General features: G+C 45.3%; 1 protein-coding gene across 4 annotated transcripts in view; it reads left to right on the top strand.

Moving 5' to 3' along the window:
* The window catches only part of KCNN3 (potassium calcium-activated channel subfamily N member 3), a 169,456-nt gene extending 154,769 nt beyond the window's left edge, over positions 1-14,687 (top strand). For all 4 annotated transcript variants that reach the window (XM_050753187.1, XM_050753218.1, XM_050753197.1 and 1 more), the window contains 3 exons: positions 2,054-2,181; positions 4,784-4,853; positions 9,072-14,687. In XM_050753187.1, coding sequence (XP_050609144.1) covers positions 2,054-2,181; positions 4,784-4,853; positions 9,072-9,368 — 495 coding nt within the window. In that variant the 3' untranslated portion in view covers positions 9,369-14,687. The remainder of the gene's footprint in view (positions 1-2,053; positions 2,182-4,783; positions 4,854-9,071) is intronic.
* The last annotated feature ends 2,911 nt before the right edge of the window (positions 14,688-17,598 follow it).

Below are 17,598 nucleotides of genomic sequence, written 5' to 3'. Positions count from 1 at the left end.
CGAGGCTTTCCTAAGAGGCTAAGTGCCTGGGGAAACTGAAGAAATGACACATCCAATTGCCCCTCTCCCCGCAAGAGGAGGGCAATGGTATTCAATGTGTGTGCTCTGCAGAGAGCGAGGCTTCCCTCGCACGCCGCCTTTTTTCCCAGGAGGCTGCTGTTCACTCTAGTTCCCTGAGCAGAACCCCAGAGACCACAGTGTCCTCTCCTGGACATCCACCGTTTCCAACTTCTCACCACAACCTGCTTCCTTTCAGGCAAGAAAGTACTAGAGGCGGGCAATTAAGTCATTTAAAACTATTTTCATGGTGGATCTTTACTGCATTTTTAAAAAAGCAATATTTATGTCCCTTAGACATTTCTGAGAAGACTTAGCTGTTCTTTTAAAAACATCACTTCAGCGCCAATGAAAAATATAATCCAGCCTTAGTAATAAATTTTTAAAACATACACACACAAAATTTATCAGCCTGCAAAACAATGTTTCCTAGCCTTCCCACACGTCTCAGTATTTTAACAACGTCCCATCTGTTGATGTCAGTCTGAAGAAGCAGGTCTATAGTCTCTAATTTTATTAAAATCCTTTCTGGCTAGTAACCTGATTTCTATTAGGCTGGCCTACTTATTTCCAGGCCCCAGGCCTGTGGACCTGTGCCAATCTGCATGACTGACAGAAATGGGGATGGTTAATCAAAAATCTGTTTAGCGTGTGCTTAATAAGGAATGTTTTCTCTTGCTCTTGTTACTAATTGCTGAGGATGTCTGTGTTTGGATTAAAACTTTGTCCCCTGCCATCTGGATGCCATTGATATGTCTCAGCTCAGTCGTGAGCCTGGTGATATCAGTGGTTTCCATGTCAACAGATGACAGCGTCATATGTTGAAACGTGTGATTGCAGTGCACAGTGAAGGAGCCAGCTTTGGGAAAGAGGAAGCTCTGGTTTCACACCTAAATATCTTCACTGATTTTCAGACATTGCTTTGAAATTATTTCCGTTTTGTGCCAATTACATTTACATGTAAAATTGCAGCGCAAATGTTTTTGGCCATTTGGGAAAGGAGACAATGGGCTTATTGGTACCTATAGTTCCAATTAGTGGGAAAGACATTTTCTCAAAGAAGTCTTTTAAAATCTCCAGCTGATAGGAAATCTGTTTACTCTCTGAATCCAAGCAATGTACCATATACACTAAGTGACAATCTCAGGTGAAGCTCGGAAGTCTGCATGTAAGGGCAGCAGTGGTATCTTGCTAGCTATTTTCCGAGGGGACCCCGGGACTCAAGGTCTTGCTCATGCAACCTGTCTAAATATAGCATCAGCAACAGCACTCAAGAGACAGTACTGAAATAATCAAGAAAAAGAAAGAAAGAAAGAAAGAAAGAAAGAAAGAAAAGAAAGAAAGAAAGAAAGAAAGAAAGAAGAAAGAAAGAGAAAGAAAAGAGAAAAAAGAAAAGAAAAAAGAAAGGAAGGAAGGAAGAAAGAGAGAAAGAAAAAGAAAGAAAGAAAGAACCCTTCAATTTAGCTCTAGTCTGCAGTGTCCAACACAAGATTAATAGCAGATGAATTTTAATCATCTTTTCTTTCCTTTCTTTTCTTTCCTTTTTTTTTCTTGAGACGGAGTTTCACTCTTGTTTCCCAGGCTGGAGTATGGCACGATCTCAGCTCATTGCAACCTCCGCCTTCCAGGTTCAAGCGAGTCTCCTGCCTCAGTCTCCCAAGTAGCTAGTATTACAGGCATGAGCCACCATACCTGGCGAATTTTGTATTTTTTGTAGAGACAGCTTTGACCATGTTGTTCAGGCTGGTCTCGAACTCCTGACCTCAGGTGATCCACCTGCCTTGGCCTCCAAAGTTCTGAGATTACAGGCGGGAGCCACCGTGCCCGGCCTTAATCATCTTTTCTAGGAGTTTCGTGATTTTGGTTAAGAAAATAGATCATTGCAAAATCGTTTCCTTATGAGGTAGACTACAGTAGCAACCACACACACAAAAAATATTATGTGAACCTAAGAAAATGAACCTGATAGCAGCCTACTTTATTTATTCTTCCTTAGATCAAGAATGCTGCAGCCAATGTCCTTCGGGAAACATGGTTAATCTATAAACACACAAAGCTGCTAAAGAAGATTGACCATGCCAAAGTCAGGAAACACCAGAGGAAGTTCCTCCAAGCTATCCACCAGTGAGTATGCCAGAGTGGTTCAGCCATCAGATAACCAGATTGGGAGCAGTGGGACTCCTACAACTCTGTCAGTAGCTTCTCATATACTTTGGAGGCACAGAAGAAATCCATTCTGTTCCACTCAACAAGTGGAGTGGTGAAGTGGGTCTGATCACTCACTCACTGCACCAGCCACATGCCAGAAATTGGGCAGGCTGTTATGGAAGGTAAAAACTAGAGTAAGAACCTCTAAGGGCTTCTACATTCTACACACACACCCACACACACATCACACACACCATAAACACCACACACAAACACCACACACACCTCACACACACCATACACACCACACACCACACACACCACACACCACACATCACACACACCATATACACCACACACAAACACTGCACCACACACACACCACACACACCACACACCATACACCCCACACACCATACACACCACACACAAACACCACACACACCCCACACACACCTCACACACACCATACACACCACACACACCACACATACCACACACCACACATCACACACACCATATACACCACACACAAACCACACACACCACACACACACACCACACACACCACACACACACCACACACACACACACACACACACACACACACACACACACACACACACTACACACACCTCACACCATACACACCACACACACCTCACACACACCACACACACCACATACCACACACACCACACACCATACACACCACACACACCTCACACACACCACATACACCACACACCACACACACCACACACCACACACAAACACCACACACACACCCCACACACACCATACACACCACATACACCACACACCACACATCACACACACCATATACACCACACATAAACACCACACCACACACACACCACACACACCACACACCACACACACCACACACCATACACACCACACACAAACACCACACACACCCCCCACACACACCTCACACACACCATACACACCACACACCACACACACCACACACCACACATCACACACACCATATACACCACACACACACCCCACACCACACACACACACCACACCACACACACCACACACACACACACACCACACATCACACACACCATATACACCACACACAAACACCACACACACCCCCACACATTTCATACACACCACACACCCCATGCCACACACACACCACACATATGACACAAACAAACACAACACACACACCACACACATACACACCACACACTACACACACACACCCCCACACCACACACCGCACACAGCACGCACACAGCACACAAACCACACAAACCACATACACAAACCACACACAAACCACACATCAAATGCACTACACACACCATACACACCACACACACCCTCTACACAACACACACACAACACACATGACCCCCCACACACCACACACAGCACACACACACCAAACACACCATGCACACACAAACCACACAAACCACACACACACCGCATACACACACCACACACACCACATACCCCATACACACACCACACACAATACACATACCACACACACGCCCCCACACACCACACAAACACAACACACATAACACATACTCACCACACACACCGCACACACACCCCATATACACACCAAACACACCACACACACACATGCCCCCACACATACCACATAACCACACACACACCCACACACACAAACCACACACCAAACACGCCACACACACACACACCACACACACCATACACCCCACACACATACCACACACATTACACGCACCACACACACACACCACACATACGACACACACCACAAACACATGCCACAAACACACCCATACACACACCACACACACCACGCACACCCCATACACACACAACACACAACACACATCACACACACGCCCCCACACACCATACACAACACATACAAACACCATACCACACAGACAAACCACACACCACATGCCCCCCCACACACACCACACACACACAAACCACACACACACCACATGCCCCCAAACACACACCACACACACGCCCCCACACACAGCACACACACAACACACATAACACACACTCACCACACAAACCACACACAAAATACACACACATGCCACACACACACACAGAACACACACCACACACACAGCGCACACACACACACACACACACACCCCATGCATTGCAACTCAAATCAAAACAAACTGTGGCTGATGCTTTCTGTGATGGGGGAGTTTTTAAAAGTGGAAAAGCAAAGGATGAAAACATTTATTCTGATGGAGAGGTTTGGGGAACCCCTGAAAAATTGAGAATAAGGCACTCAAGATGGAAGGCACAGCCCAGGCATAGAGGCAGGGAAATGATCTGGGAATAGCAAGAAACCAGTGACTGAAGGTGAGCATGCGTTGGGACCCCTGGGGGGATGTGACAAGCCCCTGGAAAGTAAAAGCCTCAGTTCTTCCCCAGGTTCACGGTCCCCATGCTGGGTTCCAAAATCAGAGGCAGCGGAAGGGCTAGAGGATCTGCTGGTGAGGCGAAGCCTTTGCATGAATTTGAAGGGCTTGCCTGTTATCACTCTTCCCCACAGGTTGAGGAGCGTCAAGATGGAGCAGAGGAAGCTAAGTGACCAAGCCAACACCCTGGTGGACCTTTCCAAGGTGAGTGGCAGTGTCTGGAGACATCCCCTAGAACGTGCAGACACCGAGTCGTCTCAGGCTCACCTGTGAGTCCTGCCTGGGTTTGCACTGGACAGAGCAGGACCAGGCAAGCAAAGACAAATTTCTGCCTGGTTCAAAAATACCTATGCTCCAGTTTGTTCCATTTGCAATCTACCGGTATGTCTTGTGGTCTTTTAAAACTTGGCATTTGTTTTTTAAGTGAAATCGCTCAGGTGTGTCTTTGCGTGGAATTAATGAGCTGACCGAACCTTTCCCGTGTCATTTTATGAGCTGCACACTGAGGGACTCCTGAGGTTGGGCTTGAGTTTGCACGGCTGTGAAGCACGCTAGCAAGGACCAGACGGCGACGATAGCCATGCCGACTGCCCAGGTCACACCGGTTTGCTGTGATACTTGGAACTTCATTTTTGTGCATCCTCCAATCCTTAACAACCAGTTTTTCTGGCCTCAAATTGGTGGCAGTGGTGTGTGTGGCGGGGTGCATTTCTTTACTTCTCAAGAGGCAGATAGCCTACAAGGAACATGAAGATACCCAAAGAGAGAACCCTCCTTTGAGAGTCCTAGGGCGTGAGGCTCGCCATCACTCTGCCACTCTGTTTCTGGCCCTGAGCTGCCATAAATACTGTAAAGAAACTCTGTCCTCTTGCAAATCACCCAGGTGAGGGAGCTGAAGGCCACACTGCTGGCAGAGCTGAGAGTGGGTGCCACTGAAGAAAGGGCTTCCCCCACCTCAGCCCACTCTCCTCATTGCCTCTTGATAGGAATTGTATATTAAGCGTACAGCCCAGGGCCAGGCTGGCAGAACATTCCAGCAGATGTCAATTATCATAATGGAACACATTCCCTGGGTAAGCAAGAGAAACTCCCTCAGGCACATTAAGCACCCTTTGAAAAGAGTGCAATCAGAGAAATCACTAGTTGTCGGGCCACGTGCAGGCGCCTTGTTTAATAAAGGGATTGAACAAAAGAAAGGGCCTCCTAAACCTGTGAGGACTTCAGTCGGGGAGTAAGCGGCTTGGCACAGTTGGGGAGAAGCCTCCAGGCCTGCGTGCCTTTGGAGGAGGGCATTCACGTGGAGTGCAGGGTGGTTCCTAGGAGCCTGCGGTGGGAGTGGAACGTGGGCATGCAGGAGAGAACTCCCTCAGGTTTTTGGGTGTGTTGGTTTTAATATCAGAAACCTGCAGGGACTAGGTTTAAAAATGGAGAAATCTATTCTAAGGATATAAGGGAGTCTCATTCCAGGCAGAACCTCAAAGGAGACATGTGGCCAGACTGCAGGAAGGAACTGACTTGAACCAGACCTGGGAAGCCCCCACAACCAGGAGGTCTCTCACCATCGCTTCTGTCTCTTTCTGTACAAGTGGCTGCTTCAGTTCTCTCTCCCTCTCCCTGTCTCTCTCTCCCTCTCCCTGTCTCTCTCTTCCTCTCCCTCTCTCTCCCTCTCTTTCTCTCCCTCTATGCCTCCCGTCCCCACAACAGACTGTAACAGGCTCCAATTCAGAGAGTACATATGATAGTTTTAGCCACAGGTAAAGACTAATTGGCCCCCTACTAGTCTTAATTCTAAATTCTCAGAAGAGAAGAAATGATTGGCCAGTTTGGGCCATGTATCCACCCTGGGACCAATCAGCATTGGCCAGGAAGAGGGTCATATGGAGCAAACAGGGCTAGAGGCCCACCTGTGAGCTTCAGGAACAGCCCAACAAGATGCCCCAGGATGTTTCTTCTATGAGGAGCAGTGTTTCCTGTCTCTCCTCTCACCTTGCAGGACACACTGTGACTGATGTTCCCTGGGGACATCGGGCAAACCCAACTTTCAAACCTGCATTTCTGCAGTGCCACCCATGGCCTCTCGGAGAGATGGGGCCCACAGAGCAGACTGGGTGAAGCGAACCCCTCAGGGAACTGGAAAGACACTCCTGTGAGTTGGGTGGGGGAACTAAGCTGTAAATAACCCAGGAGCAAGTTACCTGGAAAGAAAGAGTGTGCAGGAAAGGGTTAAGGGAAAAAATCTGCAGAACCCCCATGGGGAGATCTGGGGAGGAGGTGAACTCTGACATTCGCCCAGTCTTTGTCTTTTCCTCCCAGGAGACTCACCCAAGGTCCTGGCGGCAGCTTAGCACACTTCACACTGGTCCATATTCCCCCTGGCATCCTGTCACCAAGCAACGGAACAGGGGGAGATGATAACGCCGTGTTCTCTCTCTTTTCTGTCTTTGTGCTGTAGCCTCCCAACTCAGCGCCTTCCCACTCCTGCCCTTTGGTCCTCTCTAAATTAAGAATATGGCATGTGGCCTCCACATATTATGTCTGTATTGAATTGCTGTCCTATAGGCTGGCAGAGCTGGGAGGGCTTGGAGTCTTTCCCCGATTGCTTCAATTACTTCAGCTGAAATATAAAAATAATTCCTACCATCGGAGGAGGCTCAGGTGATCGAATAGGATGATATCTGTGAAAATGCTTTGTAAACTATAAAGGTTTTGCAAATGGTAGTTCTGATTATCAATATAGATGAGGAAACCAAGATCCAAACGAACAAAGTGACCATCCCACAGACAGGCAGTTGGTGAGCACCAGCGCAGGGGCCACGACCCAGAGGCTTGGACTCTGAGTCCAGAGCTCATCAGGGTACCCCTGTGGTCAAATGAAATGGGTGATTTTGCACATTCCGGGAAGAATGTGCGCCTCGAAGAGGTTCTGTCATGTTGATTAATAAAGGGAGTACTTTCACTTCTAAAGTCGTCCTGTCCTCCAAGGGCATCCACAACACGGTGTCCTGCTCTGGCCACAGCGGAGCTCATGGGGGCAGGGCCATCTCCATGCCACCTCGTGACCTTTCCTTATGCTGCCCCAGTGATTTCCCCGTGGGGCCTGGAGTCTGCTGGGGAGGCCTCACTGCATTTTGCATCCCTGCTCCCCTTCATTCTTCTCTAGCTTCTCACATCTTCTTTCACTCCTCTTTTTTCCTCTCACCTTACTTGCTGCTGCTTTGGTCCCTGGGGCATAAATCGTTTCCACGTCTTCCTAGAGTAACCTGAAATTTCAGGTGAAATAGGACTGGGGTTTCACCGGCAGATCACCAGAAACCCAAAGAGCCACAGTACCTCAGGGATGACTAGGCGACCACCAGCCTGGCCCTCTGCATTGCCGCCCTAGGAGCCTCACTCCCTGACACGTGGGAGGCTGAAGACGCCCATGAATCTTGTTCCCAAGTCTGATGTACACAGCCAAGGTGGCATTTGCTAATTTGCGGGGAGAAAAATATCTGTTGCATAGACTGAGACCCTGCAGACCAACAAGGGGGCCACGAGATGTTGGGGAAGGAGCACTGGTAATCGGTCGGCACCCCTGGAACACGGAGAGTCAGTGCTGAATGCAGGAGGGGTACTGGGGAGCTCTGCGGGGAGCACCCTCAGGACCCCTGCCAAGGAGTGAGGGAAGCAGGATCGGTCAGAGGGAGAGTTTGAACTGGGCTACAGTCAACAAAGACCTCAGCCCTTCAGAGTGGCCCTTCAGGGATGTCCCACCCTGAGGCATTGTGCATCAGACAGGGGAAGGGCCACACCTTAGCAAGGCAGCCCCTTTGGCTAAGCACTGTGCTTGAGAGTTAATTCACTTTACTTCCTGGCTGCTGTGTTAAAATAGAGGTTGGGAGATGTGCAATAACTCCTAACTGTGTATAGTTATTATTAACTCCAATTGTATAAAGCAGTCGAGATTGAGAGAGGCCAGGCGCCTGGCAGAGGGCACACTGTTAGTGAGCTGCAGATGTGTACTTGAGCCCTGGCCTACTAATTAGACACCCACTGCACTGTCCATTCCCCACCAGTGTCTTCTCTGGAATCATTAGATGCCAGCAGCCACGTGAGCTGAGAAGTTGTGGCCCTGTCTCTAAAGAGACAATTTAGAGACTCACTTTATTTAAGAAAAAAAGGGGCCACTTTGTTCCCTCTCGGTGCATATTTTCTAATAAAATGCTGTCATTAATACTCATTATTTTTGTAATAAGAAAACGCAAATGTGCACACTTCAGCCTCCCTGTCCCCAGGAAAGAAGCCTGTATCCTTCCTTGACCAGATCAACTGGTGTGGAAGTGGCTCCTGTCATACTGTGGAGGGCATTTCATTTCTCCCATTGCAGATTCCTCTGTGATGACCTGTCATCTCCCTGTCTCTCGCCTCTCTCTCTCCACACAGATGCAGAATGTCATGTATGACTTAATCACGGAACTCAATGACCGGAGCGAAGACCTGGAGAAGCAGATTGGCAGCCTGGAGTCGAAGCTGGAGCATCTCACCGCCAGCTTCAACTCCCTGCCTCTGCTCATCGCCGACACCCTGCGCCAGCAGCAGCAGCAGCTCCTGTCTGCCATCATCGAGGCCCGGGGTGTCAGCGTGGCAGTGGGCACCACCCACACCCCAATCTCCGATAGCCCCATTGGGGTCAGCTCCACCTCCTTCCCGACCCCATACACAAGTTCAAGCAGTTGCTAAATAAATCTCCCCACTCCAGAAGCATTACCCATAGGTCTTAAGATGCAAACCAACTCTCTCCTGGTCGCTTTGCCATCAAGGAACATTCAGACCAGGGAACGGAAAGAAGAGAGACCGAGCTAATTAACTAACTCATGTTCATTCAGCGTGCTTGGTCCGACATGCCTTGAAACCAGAAATCTAATCTCTGTTTAGGTGCCTCTACTTAGGAGCGGGAAGAGGAGATGACAGGAAGCGACGCCTCTGGCAGGGCCCTTGCTGCAGAGTTGGTGGAGAACAGAAATCCACGCTCAATCTCAGGTCTTCACGCGGGGGGTGGGGGTCAGATGCACTGAAGTAGCCAACAGTGAAGCCAGTCCAGAAGAGGGGTCCCCTGGGAGAGGGGGTCGTGTCAGGCTTGGGGGATGGGCTCTTCACCATGGGGGTCTTTGAACACACCTCTCTCCTTTCCTTTTGTCTACGGAAGCCTCTGGGTGACAAAAGTAAAAGAGAGCTGCCCACAACTTGCCAAAACAGATATACCCAAAGCAGACTGAGAAAGAAAAAAAAAAAAGACACAGACAAATAAAAAGCCAGATTTTCCACTCAATATTAATACCCACATAAACCTGTGTGTTTGCAAACATGTACATGTACACACATACACATCCCACATTCGGTTCACGTCCTTTCTTATTTGAGCTTAATCCAAATAAAAAAGGACTTGACACCTTACCCTACACACAATAGGCACCCCTTACATGTGTGTTGAGTTGGTTTGAATCTGAACATGGGGTGCTTTCAGTTCAGGTAGTTAGCTAGTTCTGGCCACATTCTGAGTCTCACTGAAGGTGTGGGTCCCTTCAGACATAATGCACATTGCTTTGTCCTGGATATGCACCTTGCTTGATTTGAAATGGATGCCAAGCCAAAATTGTTGGCATTCAGGAGGGATAAGCAAGCTTCTAAAAATAACAGCATCTGCAGAGTTTTCTTCTTCCATCCAAACAAGCTGTGTTTTGATGGACCACAATGACTAGGTGTATGTCTGTATGTGTGGAGGGAGAGGACAAGAAATTGTGCGTGTGTGTGCAGACATGCACAAACAGGAGCAACCCCATAACACCTTAGTGAATAGAAGTATGGTTTGGGGATTTGCTGAGCTGTATTTATCCAGCAACAGGTTTCCAGCCCCAGATGTTAGAAGTGCAAAAGGGCCAAGTGCCTCACTTGTGAGCCTCTGAGCTAGGAGGAGAAGTGATGAAGAGTGGCCCATGTGGTCCCTTCTACCTGACCTTAAGTCATCTCAAAATGAAATATTGTGAGAATGAAGGGAACCCTTAGGGAACCTTATGGGTAAGGTAAGAGGACATGGATTTGTCAGTAGACTGTTCCTACTGTGCCATGTTAATCTTGGTGCGAAAAACTATTCCAATACATCTCAAACTCCAAGAGACTTCAGAAACATCAAGATTCAGTGTAGCGAGAGGCACTGAAAAATGTTTTCAATGCTCCATAATCTGACCACATGTAACATTTGTGATGTGAAAACCATCACTTTCTCATTCTGAGGTCTTTGGTTTCTGCCTATGGGAAATTGAATGGCACTGTATGGAGTATTTCATCTGTTGAAGGTAAAACAAAAGAGTGGTTTTTTTGCTTGTGGTTGTCATCTTGGGTTTACCTTTGTAAGAAGACATCATCACCATTCTGAAGGCAGTGGCTTGGCATGGAGATTTTTCTTCTGTAGCACTGGGCCTGTTCTTCTAAGGACAGCACAAGGTAGACAACTGTCGAGCCAAGGCCACTCTTTCAGGAAGATCTAGTCTGTTGCTCACCTTCTTCTTCCGTCTCTTGCTATTGCTGCTGCTCCTTTGATGGTTTATAGTCTTAATGGCTTGCCTTGATAATTCCTTTGAACACTTTCATTAGTTGTTTTGCATACCAGAGATGCCACACCTGCTGTTGGCTTATTTTTTTACTTGTTCTTTTAACTGTTGATTATCTGAACGTTTCCCCTCCTCGTTTTATGTCCCAAGAATGGTGCTCTTGTTTTCAGTGACAGTTCAGCTGAACATATAAGCAGATGTGTAAACAGATGAAATAACCATGCAGTTTCCTTGTGGCATTAGTTCCATTTCACAAAGTGAAGACCACTGGTGGGCTGATCTGAGTGTGCCAATCCTGATGATTTAAACCGGCAGCCTTCAACTAGTGATTCCTATTCACCGTTTTCATTCTGCTGTAACCCTGTGATATGTGTGTGTGGGGGTGTGAGTGTGGGTGTGTGCACATATAGAGATTTAGTCTTAATTTCAACCAGATGACATGCAAGATTCCACTGCCATTCTTCCTGGCCAAAAGTGCGCATCGACTGTGATTTATTCATTGTGGTCTGCAAATAATTCTTCTTTAACCCATCATTGATACTCTCACTTAGCTAAACCCTAAAGACCAAACTAGCAACACTAGTCAAGGGAGTGATTGGAGTTATTTCTGGTAGCAGTGGCCACTGGCATCCTAGAAACACATGGACATTTGTAGCATGAATTGACCTATTGGTAGTGCAATAGCTATACATGATTTTTATTCTTGGCAAAAGAATACTTATGCTTCCAAAAAAAAGTGATCGAACCTGCACATTGATCCTGTAACAGCAAATGGAAGGCTATTTCTCTGTATTAGCATTTTAGCTTTATGTGGGAAAGTTACCTGTTCTCCTGCAAGTACAATCAACCCTTGATGACTTAAGTATTAATTATTCTGGGTGTAGCTCACCCAAGTTTTCTTCCTACATCTTTTGGCTAATTCCACTACACCTCAGCATCACAGTCAGATGGGAAAAGGGGCAGGTGGATTCTCATGTCATGCCTTCTGGTACCTTATTTTCACATTTTGTGGTGGAGGAGATTTAATTATCTGCTCAAGAACTGGGTATACATAGCCAGGTGCGGTGGCTCACGCCTGTAATCCCAGGACTTTGGGCAAGGTGAGAGGATCACCTGAGGTCAGGAGTTCAAGACCAGCCTGGCCAACATAGCAAAAACCCATCTCTACTAAAAATACAAAAATTAGCTGGGTGTGGTGGTGGGCACCTGTAGTCCCAGCTACTTGGGAGGCTGTGGCAGGAGAATCACTTGAACCCCGGAGAAGGAGGTTGCAGTGAGCCGAGATCATGCCATTGCATTCCAGCCTGGGTGACTGAGCAAGACTCCATCTCGAAAAAAAAAATCAGCTATATGTAAAAACTATTAATTATGGTAACCTCACTCCAATACTGTACCGATCAAGATCTGCCCACTCCTAGATGACTGACCCAATGGCAGATCCCCTACTATAATCTTTCTGACAACTCAGTGACAGGTAAAATCACTCTAATATTCCCTAAAATATCTAGACACTTGAATTAGAAATATGGAGCCACCCCCACCCCCGCCATTGCTTAAGCCATATTATAGCTTCATGTACTGTAAAGTCAGGGATGTACTGTGATACTTTAAGACCACTAAACTCAGTGGAATTTCAGGACATAGCATTAGTTGGTAAATTACACCAGACTAGGGGCTCACTCCTCCTTAGATTGAAGTCCAAATAAAAGTCTTCACCTTTGGATCAAAGGCCACATATATATGATCATCATAATAAATTGTCATAAAGTGTCTACAAACCGCTCTTGCCATCTTCCTAATATGTAACTTCATGATATCATGTCTCTAGAAGTGCTTAATACAATCCAAAAGAACAAGAGGGGGAAGGCCCCAAGTCACCACTGACCGACCTCAGCAGGGGCCAGTGGTAGAACAACAATCTTGTGAATTAGGAGACATAGAAAATGCATGCAAAAGTAAATTCCAAGCGCTGAGCATGTACAAGCTATTTTTATTATTAAAAGCCAAGAAGGAAGAGCATTGAAGAAGTAATGATTTTAATATATTGGGGGATTTCCCCCTTAAATTTTTATAATTTCCTTATGAATAAACAATCATGGAAAAGAAGAAACCTAGTCATACAAAATCAGAATAAATAAAAATCTAAGACTGGATCCACATCTTTGGCCAATTCATATAAGCACCTCATACATCAATTTCTCTGTACTTAAAACGAAGAGAACAGTTAATATTCTTAAGTACAAAGTATTCAATACAGAACAAATGAAATCACCTTTGTCATCAACAGCCACCCAGACTGATTGTGTCTAGTTCACACCTCGATGTTACGTTTGAATGCAATCAATTGTTACCAAAAAGTAATTAGTGCATATTAAATAGTGGTAAAATCAGCAGGGAGAAATATGGGATTAGCACATAGTTCCAGAACCTTCCTTCTCCTCCAGAGTGCAACTCAACAAACAGTACACTCCAAATTAAGAATCAGTGTTTCATCCCAGGACAAACGGTGTTGCTCCCATCACAGTACCACAACTGAGATACTGTGAAGTCATTGCACTACCAGTAGGTTACTACTATTTTTAAGTTACTGTTTTTAAATCCTAAAATATGTTCTCAGTTTTCTACATTCATTCTTCTTCCCCAAGAGTTGCTAGAAGCAGAGGAAGGATCCCTATTGACTCTGCAGGGCTTGATTTCAGTACCTTAGACAGCTATCTGGTGACTTCCCGGTAGGCACGAACAGCCCTTTCTCTCCCCTTGCAGTCAGTGGGCTTGATGATGCCCCAGACAGTATCCTTTCCTTCTCTACTGCCGCCAAAATCAACATTAGGGAAATGGGATCATTAACACCACTGAGAAAGAAGTTTACAGGGATAGCAATAGTAACTGTCTGCTTGTGGTAGTAGAAAGCTTGTGTCAGGCTGCATGAATAGAAATTAACGTTAAACTCCTGTTAAACAAGTAATATGTAGATTTTTATTGAAACAGACCACAGCTTATTAAAAAGTACTCAGCGCAATGGTATATACATATATACAGATAGAAGAAATATAACTGTGATCTTTTTGTCTTACGCCATTACTGGAAACACCCAAACATGAACTGGAGTTCCCTCTGAACAAAACCATTGTCAAATCTTCAACATATGACCTCCAAATCTAGGTGCCAAGTGCCCTGTGACAGTTGTTTACACACCTGAAAAATGTATCCTGGAAGCTGTAATCTTGGGCCTGGGCTATGTGTTGAAACAAGCAAAAGAGATATCGTGACCAACCAAACTGGTGGAGGAAAAGCACAAAATTCAACACCAACCTGCAGTTAGGATCCCAAAGAGATGCTGACATTTATAGCCAAAAAGAAAAAGTACAAATATATATCTGAATCGGATCGAAGCAGCCAACGTCCAGCTTCACACAAGAAGGACAAGGAATAAACAACATTCTCTAGCTGTGTCATATTGTCTCAATTTTTGAATCTGACCCAAGACTGATCCACCTTCATCAGATACGTTTTTTAATGGCGCAACAACTCAATTTTGGTCCCAGACTCTCCATTCTGCACTGGCCACGAGAACAACAAAAGATAATGACAGGATGTTAATGGAGGAAACATTTTCATGGCAAGCTCAGAAACTGAAGTGTTTATATTCAGAATCAGATGAGCTTTAATATGAATTTGCATCTTGCCTCTGTACTGCTTGCTATTTTTTAATGATAGGAGAAAGCATAACAGTTTATTTTAAATATGAAATATATTGATATATTATAAAATATATTGTAACTTTCAATTAACATTTTGTATCAAACTAGTGTTTAGCAGGTCGACTGTCAGCCTGCTCTCCCAATGACTGTTTCTGAGTACACATCACTGTTAGTGATTGCCAGGCACCCAGATCAAGGGTCCTCCTACCACAGCCTACTGAACTGCCATATTCTAATTCTCCAAGGCCTGAGTATTAGAGACAAAAGAACATTATTCCAAGCGTAGAAGAATAATTCTACCCTAAATTCTATCAAGCCATTTCAGAAGAGATTTTAAAAGCCATCACTCCTTTAGTAGCTGTGCAAAGCCAGTTTAATAAAAGTGCAGGCTCTTTCTATATAAATTCAAAGGCCTCATTACATAAATTATATAAGTCTCAAACTCAGCCAACCAGTTTTCCTTTGACAATGTCAGAATTGGGCATAAGGAAGAGTCCTGTTTTCCTGTAACTGAAAATACTCAAAATCTTAGGCATTCCAAGTTTCTCTACGTACGTGAAACCGGGGTTGGGTTTCCAAACTACTTTACAAGGTGCAACAAGAGTCCAGTGTGCAGATGTGCTTTTCTAAATTGGCAATACCCTTGAGGGAGCAAGGTTCCCACACGTTTGTCAAGGACATGGAGCCCAGCTCCTAAGGGAATGATGGGAGGAGCCGGCAGGACATGAACAGCCAGAGCCAGCAAAGAGCTGGGCTGCCTTTTCTGCTAGCTTCCTCTAGCTGGGAGGAAATAAAGAGTTCCCGTTGAGATATTGTCCTTTATAGCAAAATTAAGAAACTCATGGAATCCACACCCCTGTTTAATAGAGCAGCTGAGACATATATGTAGAAGTTCTCAGTTCCGTCCTTCGTATGGCTAAGGCACTACTTCTAGATGAAAACGGTGTGTTTGGTTACAGGATAAAGGTTTTCTAGAATCAGTGAGCCTCTTCTCACCTAGGACCCTCACTTGCTGTTGTTGCTTTGGTGCAATATTGTTCAGGTGCAAACCAGGTTGCATCAGGGCAGATTTAACTGAGTGTATGTGTCTCTTCCCTTCCCAAGTCCTGGAAATTCACACAGATTTACAGATAGTGCAAAACAACAAGTTTTCTCCTGGGAAAAGGCTGGAATCCCTCATATTTCAATTTATGTGAACTTAAAGGTATATAAGTCTTGGGGCTCAATGACATTAGGTATTCATGCTGTTTGAAAGAGAAATGTCTAAATGCCCATTTTCAGTCTGTTTATGTAGCTGAGCCCTAACTTGTACACAAGTTTTCTTTTTATGGAGCTAAATTTTCTCAGTGCCTGTATTACTCCTCAGTTATATGTTAGGCTGAGCTCCACTAAAGCCATCTGAACTCCAGGGCACCTGTTTTTATTAGGTTACTTACTCACGGGATAATGGAAATTGGCTTATTTTCAATTTCACAATTGACTGATTAATGTAATGGTGGTAATTGATTTATTTCTTAACTTTTTTGCTACTAAATGATTTTTTCTTTTTTAAATTTTTAAAAATTATTATTATTATTATTTTGAGATGGAGTCTCACTCTGTTGCCCAGGCTGGAGTGCAGTGACGTGATCTCAGCTCACTGCAAGCTCCGCCTTCCGGGTTCACACCATTCTCCTGCCTCAGCCTCCCGAGTAGCTGGGACTACAGGTGCCCGCCACCACACCTGGCTAATTTTTTTGTATTTTTAGTAGAGACAAGGTTTCACCATGTTAGCCAGGATGGTCTTGATCTCCTGACCTTGTGATCCACCTGCCTAGGCCTCTCAAAGTGAGCCACCGCGCCAGGCACACTAAGTGCTTTTTTTCTTTTGGTTTTTCCTTCTAACACTGCTCAGACTAAGACTTACATTTATAAAGAGCAAATATATTCTGACCTTTCCCCTCAAAGTTGTATTCCATCTAGAATCAAGGAAACAAATGTAAATTCATCATTTGGGGAAAGCAGACCTCTTGACAGCAATTCAAGTGCATGGCTATATGCTAACCCTTGCTGCTCAAAGCGTGGTCCACAGACTGGCAGCATTAGCATCATCTGTAAGCTTGTTAGAAGCGTGGTCCACAGACTGGCAGCGTTAGCATCATCTGTAAGCTTGTTAGAAATGCAGAATCTCAGGCCCCACACCAAACCTTCTTCATCAGAACTGGCCTTTTAACAAATCCCCAGGTGACCTGTATGCACTGGAAATATTGATAAGCACTGGCCTCACCTCCCCGTAGTAATAACCAAACTTATTAATAATTAGATAATGAAACTATTTCTTCCTTGAGTCTCATTTACAGAATTATTTGACCATGTGAAGGTCCTGAATGATCATAAGAATAAAAAAAAATGCATCTTAAAATTCCACTTGAGGTTATATAACATGGATGGTCTACATCAAACATAATAAAGTCAATAAGAGATAGTCTTTTTCCAGTCTTCATATCCTTGAGCCACCTCAAAGCCCCCATTTTTAAGTTTTAGCCTTTTTTTTTTTTTTTTTTGCCTAGGCTAGCAGGGACATCAGAACATCAGGTGGAACCTCAGGGCAGGTCCTCTGGAAGGTTACAGGGGTCTCTGCTTAGCATAGTACAGAAATTGTTGTGTTTCTTGATGCTTGTG

The sequence above is a fragment of the Macaca thibetana genome, chromosome 1 (assembly GCF_024542745.1).
Source record: "Macaca thibetana thibetana isolate TM-01 chromosome 1, ASM2454274v1, whole genome shotgun sequence".
Classification (NCBI taxonomy): domain Eukaryota; kingdom Metazoa; phylum Chordata; class Mammalia; order Primates; family Cercopithecidae; genus Macaca; species Macaca thibetana.
The sequence above is the reverse complement of the archived record's forward strand: the minus strand, read 5'-3'. Positions and strand labels throughout refer to the sequence as shown.